Source organism: Ascaphus truei, chromosome 1 (genome assembly GCF_040206685.1).
Source record: "Ascaphus truei isolate aAscTru1 chromosome 1, aAscTru1.hap1, whole genome shotgun sequence".
NCBI classification, from domain to species: Eukaryota; Metazoa; Chordata; class Amphibia; order Anura; family Ascaphidae; genus Ascaphus; species Ascaphus truei.
This window is the reverse complement of record NC_134483.1, coordinates 109585511-109599532: the sequence shown is the minus strand read 5'-3', so window position 1 is coordinate 109599532 and position 14022 is coordinate 109585511. Positions and strand designations below refer to the sequence as shown.

Sequence of the window (14022 nt, the reverse complement as noted above, 5' to 3'; positions counted from 1 at the left end):
GAAGGCAGGAGGAGAGTTAGGAAGCGGTGTAGGATGGGAGGAGGAAACAGAGGGGATGGTCTGACATATAGATTCCACCTTTTCCTTAAAATAGTCAGCAGTGAGGAGAGATGGAGGAAGAAGAGGCAGCTGAGGGTGGTTTGAGCAGAGAGTCAAAGACAGAGAAGAGTTGGCGTGGGTTAGCCTTGTGCATGTTGATTAGGGAAGAAAAGTAGGTTTATTTAGCCAGAGAGAGGGCAGAGTTGAAACAGGATAGCATAAATTTGTAGTGAACGAAGTTTGCGAGAGTGTGAGATTTCCACCAGAGGCGTTTAGAGGAACGAGTAGAGGAGTGTGTGGGGATTTAGCCAGGGTCTGGGGTTAGAAGGGTGAGGACGGCAGAGAGAAAGCGGGACATACAGATCAAGAGGAGGATAAGGCAGAGTTGTAGTTCCTGACCAGGTTGTCAGGGTCTGTAGCAGAACAGAGAGGAGAGGGAGAAGCGTAAAGTGGAATCAAAGGCTGGTAGGTTAATAGAGTGCAGGTTTCTGCAGAAATGAGGGGGAGATGGAGAAGGGGAGAAGCGAGAGAGAAAATGAGATGAGGTGATGGTCAGAGAGAGGAAAGGGGGAAATTGAGAAATCAGAGAGAAAAGTTTTTGGTGAAAACCAGGTCTCTAGGTAGTGGCCATCCATGTGGGTGCTGGCTCCAGTCCACTGTTAAAGGCCAAAAGAAGAGGCTAGAGAGAGAAAGCGGGAAGCCCAAGGGAGAGAGGGGTCATCAATGTGGCAGTTGAAGTCCCAAAGGAGAAGAACAGGAGAGTCTGAGGAGAGAAAGAAAGAAAGCCAGGATTTAAAGAGAAAGAATGGCAGAAGGGGGATGAGTAGAGGATAGCTATGGTATTACTATAATGCTCTGGAATTTTCCTGTTCGTCAAGCAGCATGTAGAGTTTTGCAAGGATTTTTTCTACTTTTTCCACAGCTTCTTTCAAGATGTCAGTTGTAATTTCATCTTCCCCTGAAGCCTTCCGATTCTTCATGAATTTGATTGGTTTTTCATTTCTGAATACACATGGTACATGGATACACATGGCGGTTTCTTCTCACTTGTCCTCTGCTGGATTATGCCCTATGCTGTCTGTGTTCACATACAATTTCATGTATTAGTCCGCAACTCTTTTTATAAGTGCACATTTTTCAAGGTTTATCCAACATCTTGTTGGAGTACAACAATTTACTTCTTCCCAACCATAACTCGCTGCTTTGTCTTCTTTAACCTTTTACCTTCAATTGCTGTCTTCACCATAATACAGTTACATTGAAATTCTCTGCTGTTACTCTTGAGGTTATTGATGTTGATTGTTTATCTAATATTTAATCAGTTTTCTTCTTTCCAATTTTGTATTCAGATGTAATCTGCAGTGAACCAAATCGGTGACCACACCTTCTGCCCAAACAGTCAAGGACCATGCAGTCTTCAGTCATGTTTCTTGTTTGTTAGGATATACAGGCAGTCCTCGGTTATCCGACGCAATGCGTTACTCAAAATGGCGTCGGATAGCGAAACGTTGTAAAGCGAAACCCGTTTTCCCATAGGAACACTGTTTAAATGAAACGTTCCGTTCCTGAAGGGATTTTTAATGCTAAAATACACAAAATATTTTACTCAAACAATAAGATTATGCTGCACACACATACATGATGTAAAGATTCTATTTATTGAATCCAGAACTGTATAATAAAACTGTTAGACATGTTTAAAGGCATAAATAAGAGCGTCGGATAAGCCATTTTGGCGTCGTAAAACCGGCCATAGGGATGCATTGGACAGCGTCGGATAAGCCATTCGTCGTAAAGCGAAGCGTCGTAAAACGAGGACTTACTGTACTGTATTGGCCCGAATATAGTGCTATGTTTTTTTCCTAAAAATGTCGTTCGGAAAACTACTCTTATTATATGCGCAGCCTAATACCTTTTATTTTTCATGTAGAACACCTTCTAAACAGTAGGGATCATATGTGCGAGGTTGTACTATATTCGGGCCAATATGGTAGTTAATTTCATGCTTGACCCATTCGGTCCATTCCATGTCCATTTTTTATTTAGATTCTTCTTGAAGAATGAATTCATTGAGGTAGAAGATGTCACATTCTGCAAATTCCGCAGATCTGTCCCCACGTTCATTCCAGTTACTGTAACCATACTTATGTACCAACCGATGCTTCTTCTTTCTGATCGGCACCAATCTTTGCATTGAAATCTTCCATAACTATCTTCAAGTGACAATTCTCATGGGAGAAGTCGTCCACTTTATTGTCTGCATGACTTGATGTTGGTGCATACACTTGGATTGTGTGAAGTCTGTATCTCTTTGTCAAATGAATGATGATTCGGGTTGCTCTTTCCTAATCCACTATGGTGTTTCACCATCTCTTGTTAATTATGAAGCCTAATCCACTGATTCTTCTATTATCTGTACCTCTGTAATAGAATAGGTGTCCGCTTTTGAGCTCAATGAGGTAATCTTTTCTTCTAACTTCACTAAGGCCATCAATAAGCTTTTCAGTTAGTCTTCCAGTTCTTGCAGTGCTGCTTCACTGGATAGAGTCTGGCAGTTGTAGGAGCAAGGTTTTGGTTTGAATGACTGTTTTTGTTTAACATACAGGGATACGTAGCACTCACTGCCTTTTAGCCTTCTTCCTGAATGCTGTAAAGCTCAGGGACATTCCAGCCTCTGGAGTATGAGGGCCATTGCTTTTGGTGTGTTCCATATTGGGGGTATATTCATAGCATGGTAAACTCACCAGCACAGGTGCCACTATACATCTTCGTTGCCACCCTCGCCACTACTTTGAGGCAGTGAGATAAGGATTTGAGGGATATATACACACACATACACACTCGTAACCAAAATATGCTTCACCCAAACCCACGGTTTGATGAAAGACACAGCACTACAGAAGATGTGATCAAGGCAATATGTATCAGATGGCCACAAAAACAAATGGTTCGTTCCCCTATGGAACCTTCATTGGGTAACGTTTCCATAGGGGACAAAACAGTTATTTTTTGGTAGTGTATATGTAATACATATTGCCTTGACCACATATTCTGCAGTGCTGTGTCTCTTTCATTGAACTGTGGGTTTGTGTGAAGTATATTTTCTTATATAGGATATGTTCACTTGCCATATTGTGTTTCTCTAGTGTTGTGCTTACTTTGTGCACTATTTTGTGATATATACATACTGTACACATACACCCCTCATTAAAAGGTCAGTGTAACAAACCCAGACACATTTTACGTAGAGCAGTATAAATATATATTTAATGGAGCATATTCATGACCTGAAACACCACTGCTAGTACTGCAATAACTGCTCTAGCATACCAAATGATGTAAGTTACCTTCACCTTCCAAGTGACAAGAGCATATACAATATAGGATGTGTATTTGGCAAACAGACTACAGTGTAAAGTAGCAAGTCAGAGCTTCAATGAGTCATTTGTTTCTGGTTTTATAATAGTAAATGACAAGGTCTTTAACCTTTGCCAAAAAAACCAACAAAAACAACAACGACTCTTACAGTTTGCATTTAAGAATATATTCAAAATCTCCCTTTTTTATTTTTGAAGACTTTGTGAAGCCATCTTGAATGTCTAAGGTGGTTCTCAACCCACTAGTGTCAGATTACATGGCACGCCAACCCCCAGAAAGAGACAAAGGCAGATATGAGACTGTATGCTACATGAACTAGTGCTGGAAGACCTTGATGAATGCAAGTGTAAGTATACCTCCTCACCCCGAAACAAGAGGCGCATGCACTACCTATTCTTCCCACAAGTCTGGGGAAAACTGTACATCAGTCAGTGCTGTGCCATTTCTAATCTGAGTCTAATCTTGAATTTGCTGCTACTGTACATAGTTTAGACTGATTGAAGTCTAACCAGGTATTGGCTTGGCATGTCAGAAGCATGCCTCTGTTGATAAATAAAACACCTAGTAAACAAACCATAATGATTCAGCAAATACAAAATGTGAAGAAGGATCAAGAATGAGAGGACTACACAGATCCAATACTTTCAATATAGACACAAAAAAAGTTATGTCTGCGTGTCTGTTTACTAGCTATGCACTTCTTTAACCCAGGCTGTGCTAAGATACCTGTGTAATACGGCAGGCATAAGATTAGAGGGGTATATGTTAAAATGGACAAGAAGCAAAACGTGATGCACTGCGAGTACTCATTTGCATGTCATTACCCAGAATCTCTACCTGCAGTGGAAGCATTGTGTGCCAAGAGATGATGGGGAAAGGCACGGTTGCAGACCTGTCTGAGACATGTGAATGTGCTCACAAGTGGTATTTTTATTGCATCAATATAGACACCAAATGGCCTTTAGAGGGCAGGAGACACCTGCAAATAAACCAGTCAGATCCCACAGTGCATTTTTAAATGAATAATAATAATAAGGCATTATATGCTCACCCATGGGTCATTTTGGCATTAAATTCAGGTCTATGGGGCACCAGTGTACATAGTAGTGTGCATAATTGTTGAAAGAATAACATCATTGCACAACTTAAACATACAAGAATAAAACCTTAACCCTTTTTTATTACCTTTTAAAATATGCAACACATTTTACTTGGTGGTTAACAATTTTACACACTTTAACACATTTATTTTTAAAGACCTCTTAAACAATGTAACCGAGTTTAATTGCATTGCCTACCTACCATACATTAACTTTGTTATAGTACCCGGTTTCCTGTTAGAAACAGAAATGTTGCCAAAGAGTGAAAAAATTATTATTATTGTTTTAGTTGGTTTGATAAAAGCACACATAATGACCTAAAACTCTATGAATATACAATAAACACATATACAAAAATGTTGTTTACGGCCATGCACAAAATTCCATTTTACATGTATGCCGTTTTAACGATAGATGGGGTTCACTGGATGTTCAGACCACTACAGGGACTGACATAAAAGTACTTTAGTACATTTAAATACAAAACAGACACTTCTATAAACAGCAAACAAGTAAAAGCCTGACTGCTCTGCATAAAGGGTAGCAAACGAACTATGCAACAGAACTGACCAAAAGTACCTGATGTTTTATAGTCATCAATTTATTGAATGGTTTGTCGGAGTAGAAAGAAGCATACATTAGCAAAATGCAATTTTAGTTTAAATTTAAATTTAGCTTACCCCCATACTGAAGTAGCATTTTGCCAATTTCAACATGTCCGTTTAGCAGAGCATCGTGCAAGGGAGTCACACCATCCACATGACTGAGCAGGTCTACTTCTGGACAACGCTGCAAAATTTCACGGACACATTCTGTGCTGCCATGGTTACAAGCTTCATGCAAAGGCGTCCAGCCAGCATTGTCTGAGGTATAAATCAGCAACAATTATAAAAAACAAACAAAAAAAAGGCAGCGATAATACTGTACACCAACATATAGGAGGAAGGTTATACAAAGTCTACTGAATAATACTGTACGCCACGGCGTTCCATTACCATTTAAAAAATCAGAGAAAGAGACACACAAAAAATACTTGTGTGTTAAAACAAAAAAATATACCCTCTAAAAGTAAAACCGACCATATCCCCCAATATCATGGATGGAGAGCTAAAAATCACTGCATTCCACATTGCAATAGTTAAAAGTGGAAATCATTTTTAAACAAAATAAAAAACATTTGCCTGGACGTGTGAAAAACATGAACTTGTCAAAACCGACGAAAAATATGTGAAACTCACCTTTTACGTTAATGTCTATCCCAGGCGAACGGAGCAGCAGAATACATGTCTTCACTTTGTTGTTTATGCAAGCTTTATGCAGGGCTGTCTCTCCTAGCATAAAAAATTCATAGATCATACCAGAGAAGGAAAGACATCACTGAGAAAAATAATCAAAGTGCAAGAAACTAAGCTATCAGGCCGTGTGCCACAATGCTCAATAATGTGAAAACAACTACTCCTATATACAGGTAAAACATGTTAAAAATATATTTTAATAATACAGCACAGATCTTCTGCTCTAGCAGAGATTCAGCAGTGAAATTGTGCTGCCAAAGGTTTAACGGTAGCACTATTTCCCAGTTCTACCCCTCCTTTTCATCAGGTTTTAAAGCTTCTATGACATACAATAAAATCGCAAAATGAACAGTGAACTCCAAAAACACTCAGTTCTGAAGCAATAAAAGTTCAGAGTGTGTAGTTGCCCTCCCTTAAAATTATTCATGAACCTCCATTACATGAGCCGTCCTTTTACACAGCATTTACAGCTTAATTCAAATGAATGTTTCTGGCCAAGCACGAGTGCCTCTACACAGTAATGGATAATTCACAATTTCAAATCCTTTAGCAGATGGTTTGCTGCTTCTCAGTAAGCTGTCTCGACTACGGAAGTAGAGACACACCATGAGGAATGTGAAGAAGAAACGAGACATATTTTGACACCATGTACATGTGTACATTTAATGTGAAAGTTTAAATATCTTGCACTGAGTTTGTAGTGATATTTATCTCACACATTTTATATTTCCAGCAGGAGATACAGTGTTAAGAATTAGAGGCATGATTGAGATGTTCATCTTTTTCCAATGGTGGTCTTTTTGACCATGGCCATTTTAGGCTGTAGTTATATGCAGTGCTGGGCCGATGCAGAGAAGTAAACCTGTAGGGTAACTGTTCATGTAACGCACAGCACAAACCTAAACCTCATGCAATACTTAAAAATGCGCTGCCTTGGTTATCTAATAAAACAAATATTTTATTAAGAAGGGAGAATTTTTACAGTATTTATCTAACCCTTTCCGTGATCACACTGTCAATCCTCAATACCACAGGTTCATCATCTGTTTGATGCATTATAATTGGGAGGTAGTTGTTTTGGGACACAAGCAAGTAAAATCTTTACTTGAAGGGTGCTTGAATATTTCCAAGAGGGCTGATTACACTGATGAGTGTTTTTGGCCCATTAACTGGAACTTCCCCATTAATAACTGTATATGAAATGTACACAACATCGATTGCAGCTGCGATTTTTTTCCTTAAGTACTGCTACATATTACCTTCATCTCCACGCAGCAGTTATATTTGGGTCTATTTAAGTGAGACTACGTAAAGCCAAAATAAAAATGTAATATAAAGTCTATCATTTGAAAATGTATGCCACCATGTTTTGGATACTTGTGTTTATTAACTCAATCATACTTTACTTCCTTGCAATGCCTGTATAAAAGTGACTGTAGGGTGGTGTACCAAAAAGGAAAGGCGTCCTTTTGAAAACGCTCATGTGGTAATCTTCCCAGGTACCATAGAACCTCTAATTAGGGGGGGCGGGGAGGCAGAAATCTTGCATTTACAAAGCGATTCTGTTGTGTGAGCCCCTGAATCAGGAGTTGATTCATACTGAAATAATATAGGCATAAATAAAAATCAGGGAATTGGTGCTGGCCACGTACTGCCTTCTATAACCTGTATTTTATTAAAATGTGTGTAGTAAGTGGGACCTGAGTGAATTACTGCAGCAGTATTTCATTCTGATATACTTGGGTTCGAATACAGTTTAGAATGAAAACCAAATGAATTACGTCGTCTGGGCTCAGTGCCTAGAAGAAAACAGTCCATATGCTAAAAATTGAGCACTGTAACATGGCATACTCCTCTGTCTTTGTTCACAAAATATCTAAGTCTGAAAGAGATAAAGGCTAAATTATACTTTCAAATCAGAAGATGTTAATCCTACCAAGTACAGGTTGTGGTGGATTAGCTAGGTAGGATGGTCAATGGCTGATATTCCACAGTCAATGAAGTGGGGAGGAGGGTGGTGTGTGTGTACACATCCATCTATATAGATATGTATACACGTCTTGAGCCTGCAGTCAGTCATTCAGATGTGGGACACAATCTTTCTACCTACTCGTTAATTATCCTCTTATACATTTTTCAGACTGTATGAAAACATCGATTCCATAAGATAAAATAAATGAACAAAGGAATAAAGTGTTCAGTAAGGGTATAAAAGCTGCATGGTGTTGCAGGGCCCAGTATAATGTGAATGCACAGTACATGTATATTTCTATCCCCGCCTAGTGTGAAATATTAAATTCCATTGTTCTGTTATTTTAACGCAGCTGTCCGCATCAATCGCTATGTTTTTACATATTTTGTTTTAAAATTAATTCTGCTACTTCATTCCCAAGACACAAGTGTTTATATTATGCGTCCGGGAGGTTAAAATGGAGCTCTCGTTGAGCATAGTGCAGTCAAAGGGTTATCATGGTAACTTCAGATGCTAGAGATCTAGAAAATGATCATTTTTGACACTACACACACATTTTCTTTCATTTTCTTAAGGCGCAGGGGGACAGATAATAACATGATGTAAGTTATGGTCATATCCTCGGTGGGAGGAAGGACTGCTGCTTTACGACCCTAAACCATTGAGGCTGCTCAGAAAGCCCATTTTGTATTATTATTATTGATTTGGCGATGCTCATGGATTTCCTTCTATTAGTCAATGACAATCAGTTCCCTTTTACAATACAGAAGCAGGTCAAATACTACGGCGTTTACTGTCATTTTGATAAATGCTATTGAAATCAAATAATGTATGCATATCAGAGTTGCTATGGACAAGGAATAGACTACAAGTGTGGATAACTATATCATTATAGATACATCAGCATGAGATAGCTCAATGATATCCCCATCTAAATGTGTTCAGTAAAGACAAAGAATAAGCAACGTGTGTCCTTCATGCTATTCTTTAACTCATTTTTACAAAGCTTTGGGGTCTCTATACAACATGATAGTCTTAGACAAGAGACACTTCATGGGGCTAGTTGAAAATGAAGACTTGCAAAATGAGGTCCCCAGCACAACTTTTTCAGTGTCCTTGGTGTTCCTAGTGAGCAACAATGAACCAGTCTTTACTTTGTCTAAAGTACATGCACAGTATGACAGTATCTTGTCTAAGGAACAATGGAAATACATACTGACAAACAATTCAACGTTGAGACAGTAATGATGTAGGACATGAACTTATTTTTAATGTTTAAAAGCATACATATTAAAAGAAATCAAAAGCTATATGAACACTGCACAATTTTAGATTCACAATACCTTTTGTGCCCCTTCTGATAAGCGGTAGCCCTTGCACTGCAGAAAGGTGATTTTCTTTGGTGCAGAATGATCTTCCCATCGATTTTCTTCTCAACTTCGACAGGACTCTGTTGATGTTTAACTCTCTTTAAAATCACAGCAATATGCGTGTCCATTGGTCCAAAGACTTGAATAAACACACTCAAACATATAGACATTGTGCTGTATTTAGTAAACTCTGATACATTTCTATTTCTAAAGACCCAAGTGGGCAGCTTTAGTCTGTCTTCATCATAAACTAACAAGAAAAGAAACAAAAGTGTCACATCACATAAATAGGGGGGGGGGGGGGATTCCGACAGGGCGACACTATTTCCCTCTTCTCCCTGTCCACCCCTCCCCCCCATCCCCTTCCTATATCTCTTTCCTCCCTCTTTCTTTGCCTGTCCTTTTCTACCTACTCCAAGAAGTTAAGAGGAGTACCTCTATCTGTATGCCCAACGCAACCTACCGGTTACGCTCTTAATGACTTTTTGTTTTGTGCATTTTGTACCGGGTGCATATGACTTGCGAAAATATTATTGAAGTAATGTTGTACTCCCCCTGGAAAACCAATAAAAATGTTTGTCAAAAAGGAAGAACTCCTGCTACAGCTTTAACATAAGTGGGTGATACTTCTCTTTGCACCTCACCCACGGTGTAACAGGGTAAAGCACAGAGGAAAGACTTCTACGTAATATGCACTCAAACCCCACATTATGCACAGCTAATGTGAGTAGCACATTAACAATTTTACCTCAGAACGGATCAAGTACGAAAGATATGTAGGAGGGATCTGATGTGCGGTGGCTAGAGCGGTTCCGCCACAAAAGATAATCACAACACATCACTTTATCCAGATTATGAGTGATTAAAAAACTTAAATTTAAAGTGAATTTGAAGTGTTTAATAAAATTAAGTTTGATCAGATCCGTCCTATATATCCTTAGTACTTTGCTACTCACATTATTGGGGGTTTGAGTGCAGATTACTTAGAAATCTTTCCTCTGTGCTCTTGCTCATAACTAAATTATATGCATCAGGTCTCAGAACTTTCCACTGTATGTTCTTGTCACAACTATCGCACACTTGTAATTTATATACAGATTGCATCATTTGAATTAAGATGTTCAGGTGACCTGCTTTCCTACATTAGATCTGCCTTCTTACTTCTTCATATGAGATGAATTTCCAGCCCACTTGTTACTAAACCTACACGAGAAGGCACATTGACTCCAAATTCAGAAAATTGCGTTGTCCCAACTATTTGGGATGTTCCCAACCAATCCGGTGGCAGTTCTGCTAAACTTGAGACAGATGGCAATCCCCATTGGTGTGGGGATTTTCTACCACATACTGTAAGTTAAGGAACCTAGATTGTGTTCTAATGTAGGTGATATTTCCCATTCAGAATGTAACATATTTGCGGAGAGACAATACTGGTCCAAATAGATTTTTTCACTGTGACTAGTAAAAATGAGCTAATTATCACTGGCAGAAGTAATAGATCTAATAAAGATACTTATACAAAAGTTTTTTGTTTTTTTTAGGTTCTGCTAATGTTGTGAGTCGAGTACCTCAAGGATCAATACTGGGACCCCTGATTTTTTAACTTGTTTATTAATGACATTGAGGTTGGCATAGAGAGCAAAGTCTCCATCTTCGCTTATGACACTAAATTGTGTAAGGTAGTAGAATCAGAGCAGGATGTAATTTCTCTCCAGAAGGACTTGGATAGATTGGAAACTTGGGCAGGTAAATGGCAGATGAGGTTTAATACAGATAAATGTAAGGTTATGCATTTGGGAAACAAGAACAAACAAGCAACTTACAAATTAAATGGGGATAAATTGGGGGAATCCTTGACGGAAAAGGATTTAGGAGTACTTGTAGACAGCAGGCTTAGCAATAGTGCCCATGCAGTAGCTGCAAAGGCAAACAAGATCTTATCTTGCATTAAACGGGCAATGGATGGAAGGGAAGTAAACATTATGCATCTTTACAAAGCATTAGTAAGACCACACCTTGAATATGAAGTACAATTTTGGAAACCAACCCTAAGAAAAGACATGATGGAACTAGAGAGAGATACAGAAAAGAGCCACCAAATTAATAAAGGGCATGGGTAATCTGATTTATGAGAAGAGGCTAGCTAAATTAGATTTGTTTACATTAGAAAAGAGGCATCTAAGAGGGGGATATGATAACTGTACACAAATATATTCGGGGACAATACAAGGAGCTTTTAAAAGAACTATTCATCCCAAGGGCAGTAGAAACAACACAGGGTCATCCCATAAGGTTGGAGGAAAGGACCAGCAATAAAGGAAAGGGTTCTTTACAGTAAGGGCAGTACAAATGTGGAATTCATTACCCATGGAGACTGTCATGGTAGATACAATAGATATCGTAAAAAAAAAATAGTTGGACATTATTTTTGAAAGGCAAGGTATACAGAGATATACCAAATAAGTAAACATGGGAAGGATGTTGATTCAGGGAGTAATCTGATTGCCAATATTTGGAGTCAGCAAGGAATTTATTTTTCCCCTTATAAGATATCATTAGATGATATTTCACTAGGCTTTTTTGTATGCCTTCCCCAATATATTGTAAGTACAAATATAGGATGAAGTTTCTGTTGTTTAAATTTAGCATAGGTTGAACTTGATGGACACGTCTTTTTTCAACCTCATCTACTATGTAACAACATTACATGTAAACCCAATGTGGAACACACAATAATTGTGCGTACAATTAAATACTCAACTAATTTGCCCAAGGTCACACAGAATTTAAATGGAGGAGGAAGGAATTGAGCCCCAAAACTTGTGTTCAAAAACACCATGCAAAAAAATAAAAGTTGCCCTGGAGTTAGCAAAGTGCACTAAACACACCTACCATTTTTATCAAGTGGTTCACAATGAAAGACGTGTTGAAAACAAATATAGTAGACTCATTTGAAAGCAATAACCCCCCCCCCCCCCCCCAAAAAAAGCTCACTGGTGATACCCTGATCTCCGGGGAGCCTCAAGTTCCTGAAATATTTGTAGTCTGTGTGCGCCAGTTTTGACACCCATACAAAACAAAACTATGCAAACATCGCGACGGGGGTCACAAATATGAAGTTGCAACTTTCTATTGGCCACGGGACCAAGACCTGACAGTGCAGCCATTTTTTATGTCCACCGCACAAGAATACTCGGACAAAATACCTTGGCAATTAGGAATTAGGTGGATGACGAGGGACTACAAATCCACTTCTGGGGGACCTTCCGGTTCAAGCATGTTAATGTGCAAAATGACAAATCCCACAGAATACTCTGCTTTAAGGGCGAATTGGATCAATTGCTTTATCAGTAAGGCATGCCATCCTAGTTACAATTGTAGCCAGGTCACCTGATGGCTACTATTCTGCCCTTGTGCTGGCAGTAAATCCTGGAACAATCAGGTTGCCAGTAGTTGATATGGGGTCTTCACCCTCCGAGGAGCTGCATTTGAGTGACCGCGGGAGGCAGTGACATCAGGCCTGGGCATGACCAATCATGAGCCAGACCCGGTGCCCACTTCCTGGGAGTACCCAAGCGCAGGGCCGCCACAAATTCGTGAGTGCCTTCCCCCACTTGAGGAAGGCACGTTACATGTTAGAGAGGCTGATTATTGGGCCTTCTCCAGTCCTCTTCCCTCCGGGGAGAGCGAGTGTGGACCATAACTCTGCTAGGAGGCGGGGAAGAGCTGGGACTGCTGCGGGTGTCCTTTGCCTGTAGGGTAAGTCCAAGGACCATCCTTCAGTGAAAGCTGTGAGACTGCATCGGGCAGTAACCTGCCTTGTTACTGTACTGTACAGTGAAGACAATAAACCGTTCCTGTTGTTATACCTCCTGCCTGGTGTGTGATCTTACTATGGGGAGAGGTAATCGTTCTACCGTGGGAGATCACCTTCTGTTCCCTGAAGCCAACGGCAGATAGAGGCGCTGCACTGCTAAAGAATATGTATGTATGAACCCCAGAAGCCTAGTCCTGTGTTCCCACTATCTCCGGCGGACGACTCAGCCCTCCTGTTACCAGCAGGTATATGTACCATACACGTAGTAATGGCCAAATCTCCCACCGGGTGGGGAAACACCATTACACAATGGATAGGGCTGAGGTATAAACTCATTCTACAGAACTTCCCAACATTATAATACAAAGATGTTTTTATACCAGGATTTTGCTAAACAACAACAACAACAACAACCACCTTTGGATGGGCTAAACGTGTGAAGGATTTAGCTGGAGTTTGCCTTGTTATTAATAGCACCAAAGTCCAACTAATTTATTTGTCCTTGATTTACTAAATATTCATTTTAAAGCAGCAATCCCCACAAAAAGTGTATATGAGTAACTCATATTTTAGTAAAAAAATGTATTTAGTGTTAAAAAGCCTGATTTTTTTTATATCTAGCTCCTGATGTTACTATAGTAACCTTTAGAGTGCATTGGGCTCTGGGGAGAGCTCCATTTTAACCTCCTTGACATGTAATATTTCAAAGGCTTTCATCTCTTAGACTGAGCATTAGATTTTACAACTAAAAATAGCGCTGGAAAGAGCAAGAAGTGATCGCTGCTTTAATAACTGCATTGGGGAAGCTCCAATAATCTGCGTAAACCATTCCCACGTAATGTGACCATCTACAGTATTATAGTAAAAGTGTGCATAAAACTGGATGTTATTAGTTAATTATCCTCCACCAGTGCCATGTTATAATCACATTCTAACACCAAAACGTGAAATACAGTGATATTAACAAAGTAACTAAGATTGGGTGAAAATGGCCCAAACCTCCGATGGGGACTTGTTCCCACAGTCCCCCTCCACGTTTCTCTCTCCAAAA

At 39.5% G+C, this 14022-nt stretch overlaps 1 protein-coding gene across 6 annotated transcripts in view; it reads right to left on the bottom strand.

Annotated features, from left to right (window-relative positions):
• The window catches only part of SLF1 (SMC5/6 complex localization factor 1), a 144614-nt gene that overhangs the window by 13639 nt on the left and 116953 nt on the right, over positions 1-14022 (bottom strand). For all 6 annotated transcript variants that reach the window (XM_075593191.1, XM_075593186.1, XM_075593214.1 and 3 more), the window contains 3 exons: positions 9128-9234; positions 5756-5848; positions 5198-5380 (listed from right to left, as the gene is read on the bottom strand). In XM_075593191.1, coding sequence (XP_075449306.1) covers positions 5198-5380; positions 5756-5848; positions 9128-9234 — 383 coding nt within the window. The remainder of the gene's footprint in view (positions 1-5197; positions 5381-5755; positions 5849-9127; positions 9235-14022) is intronic.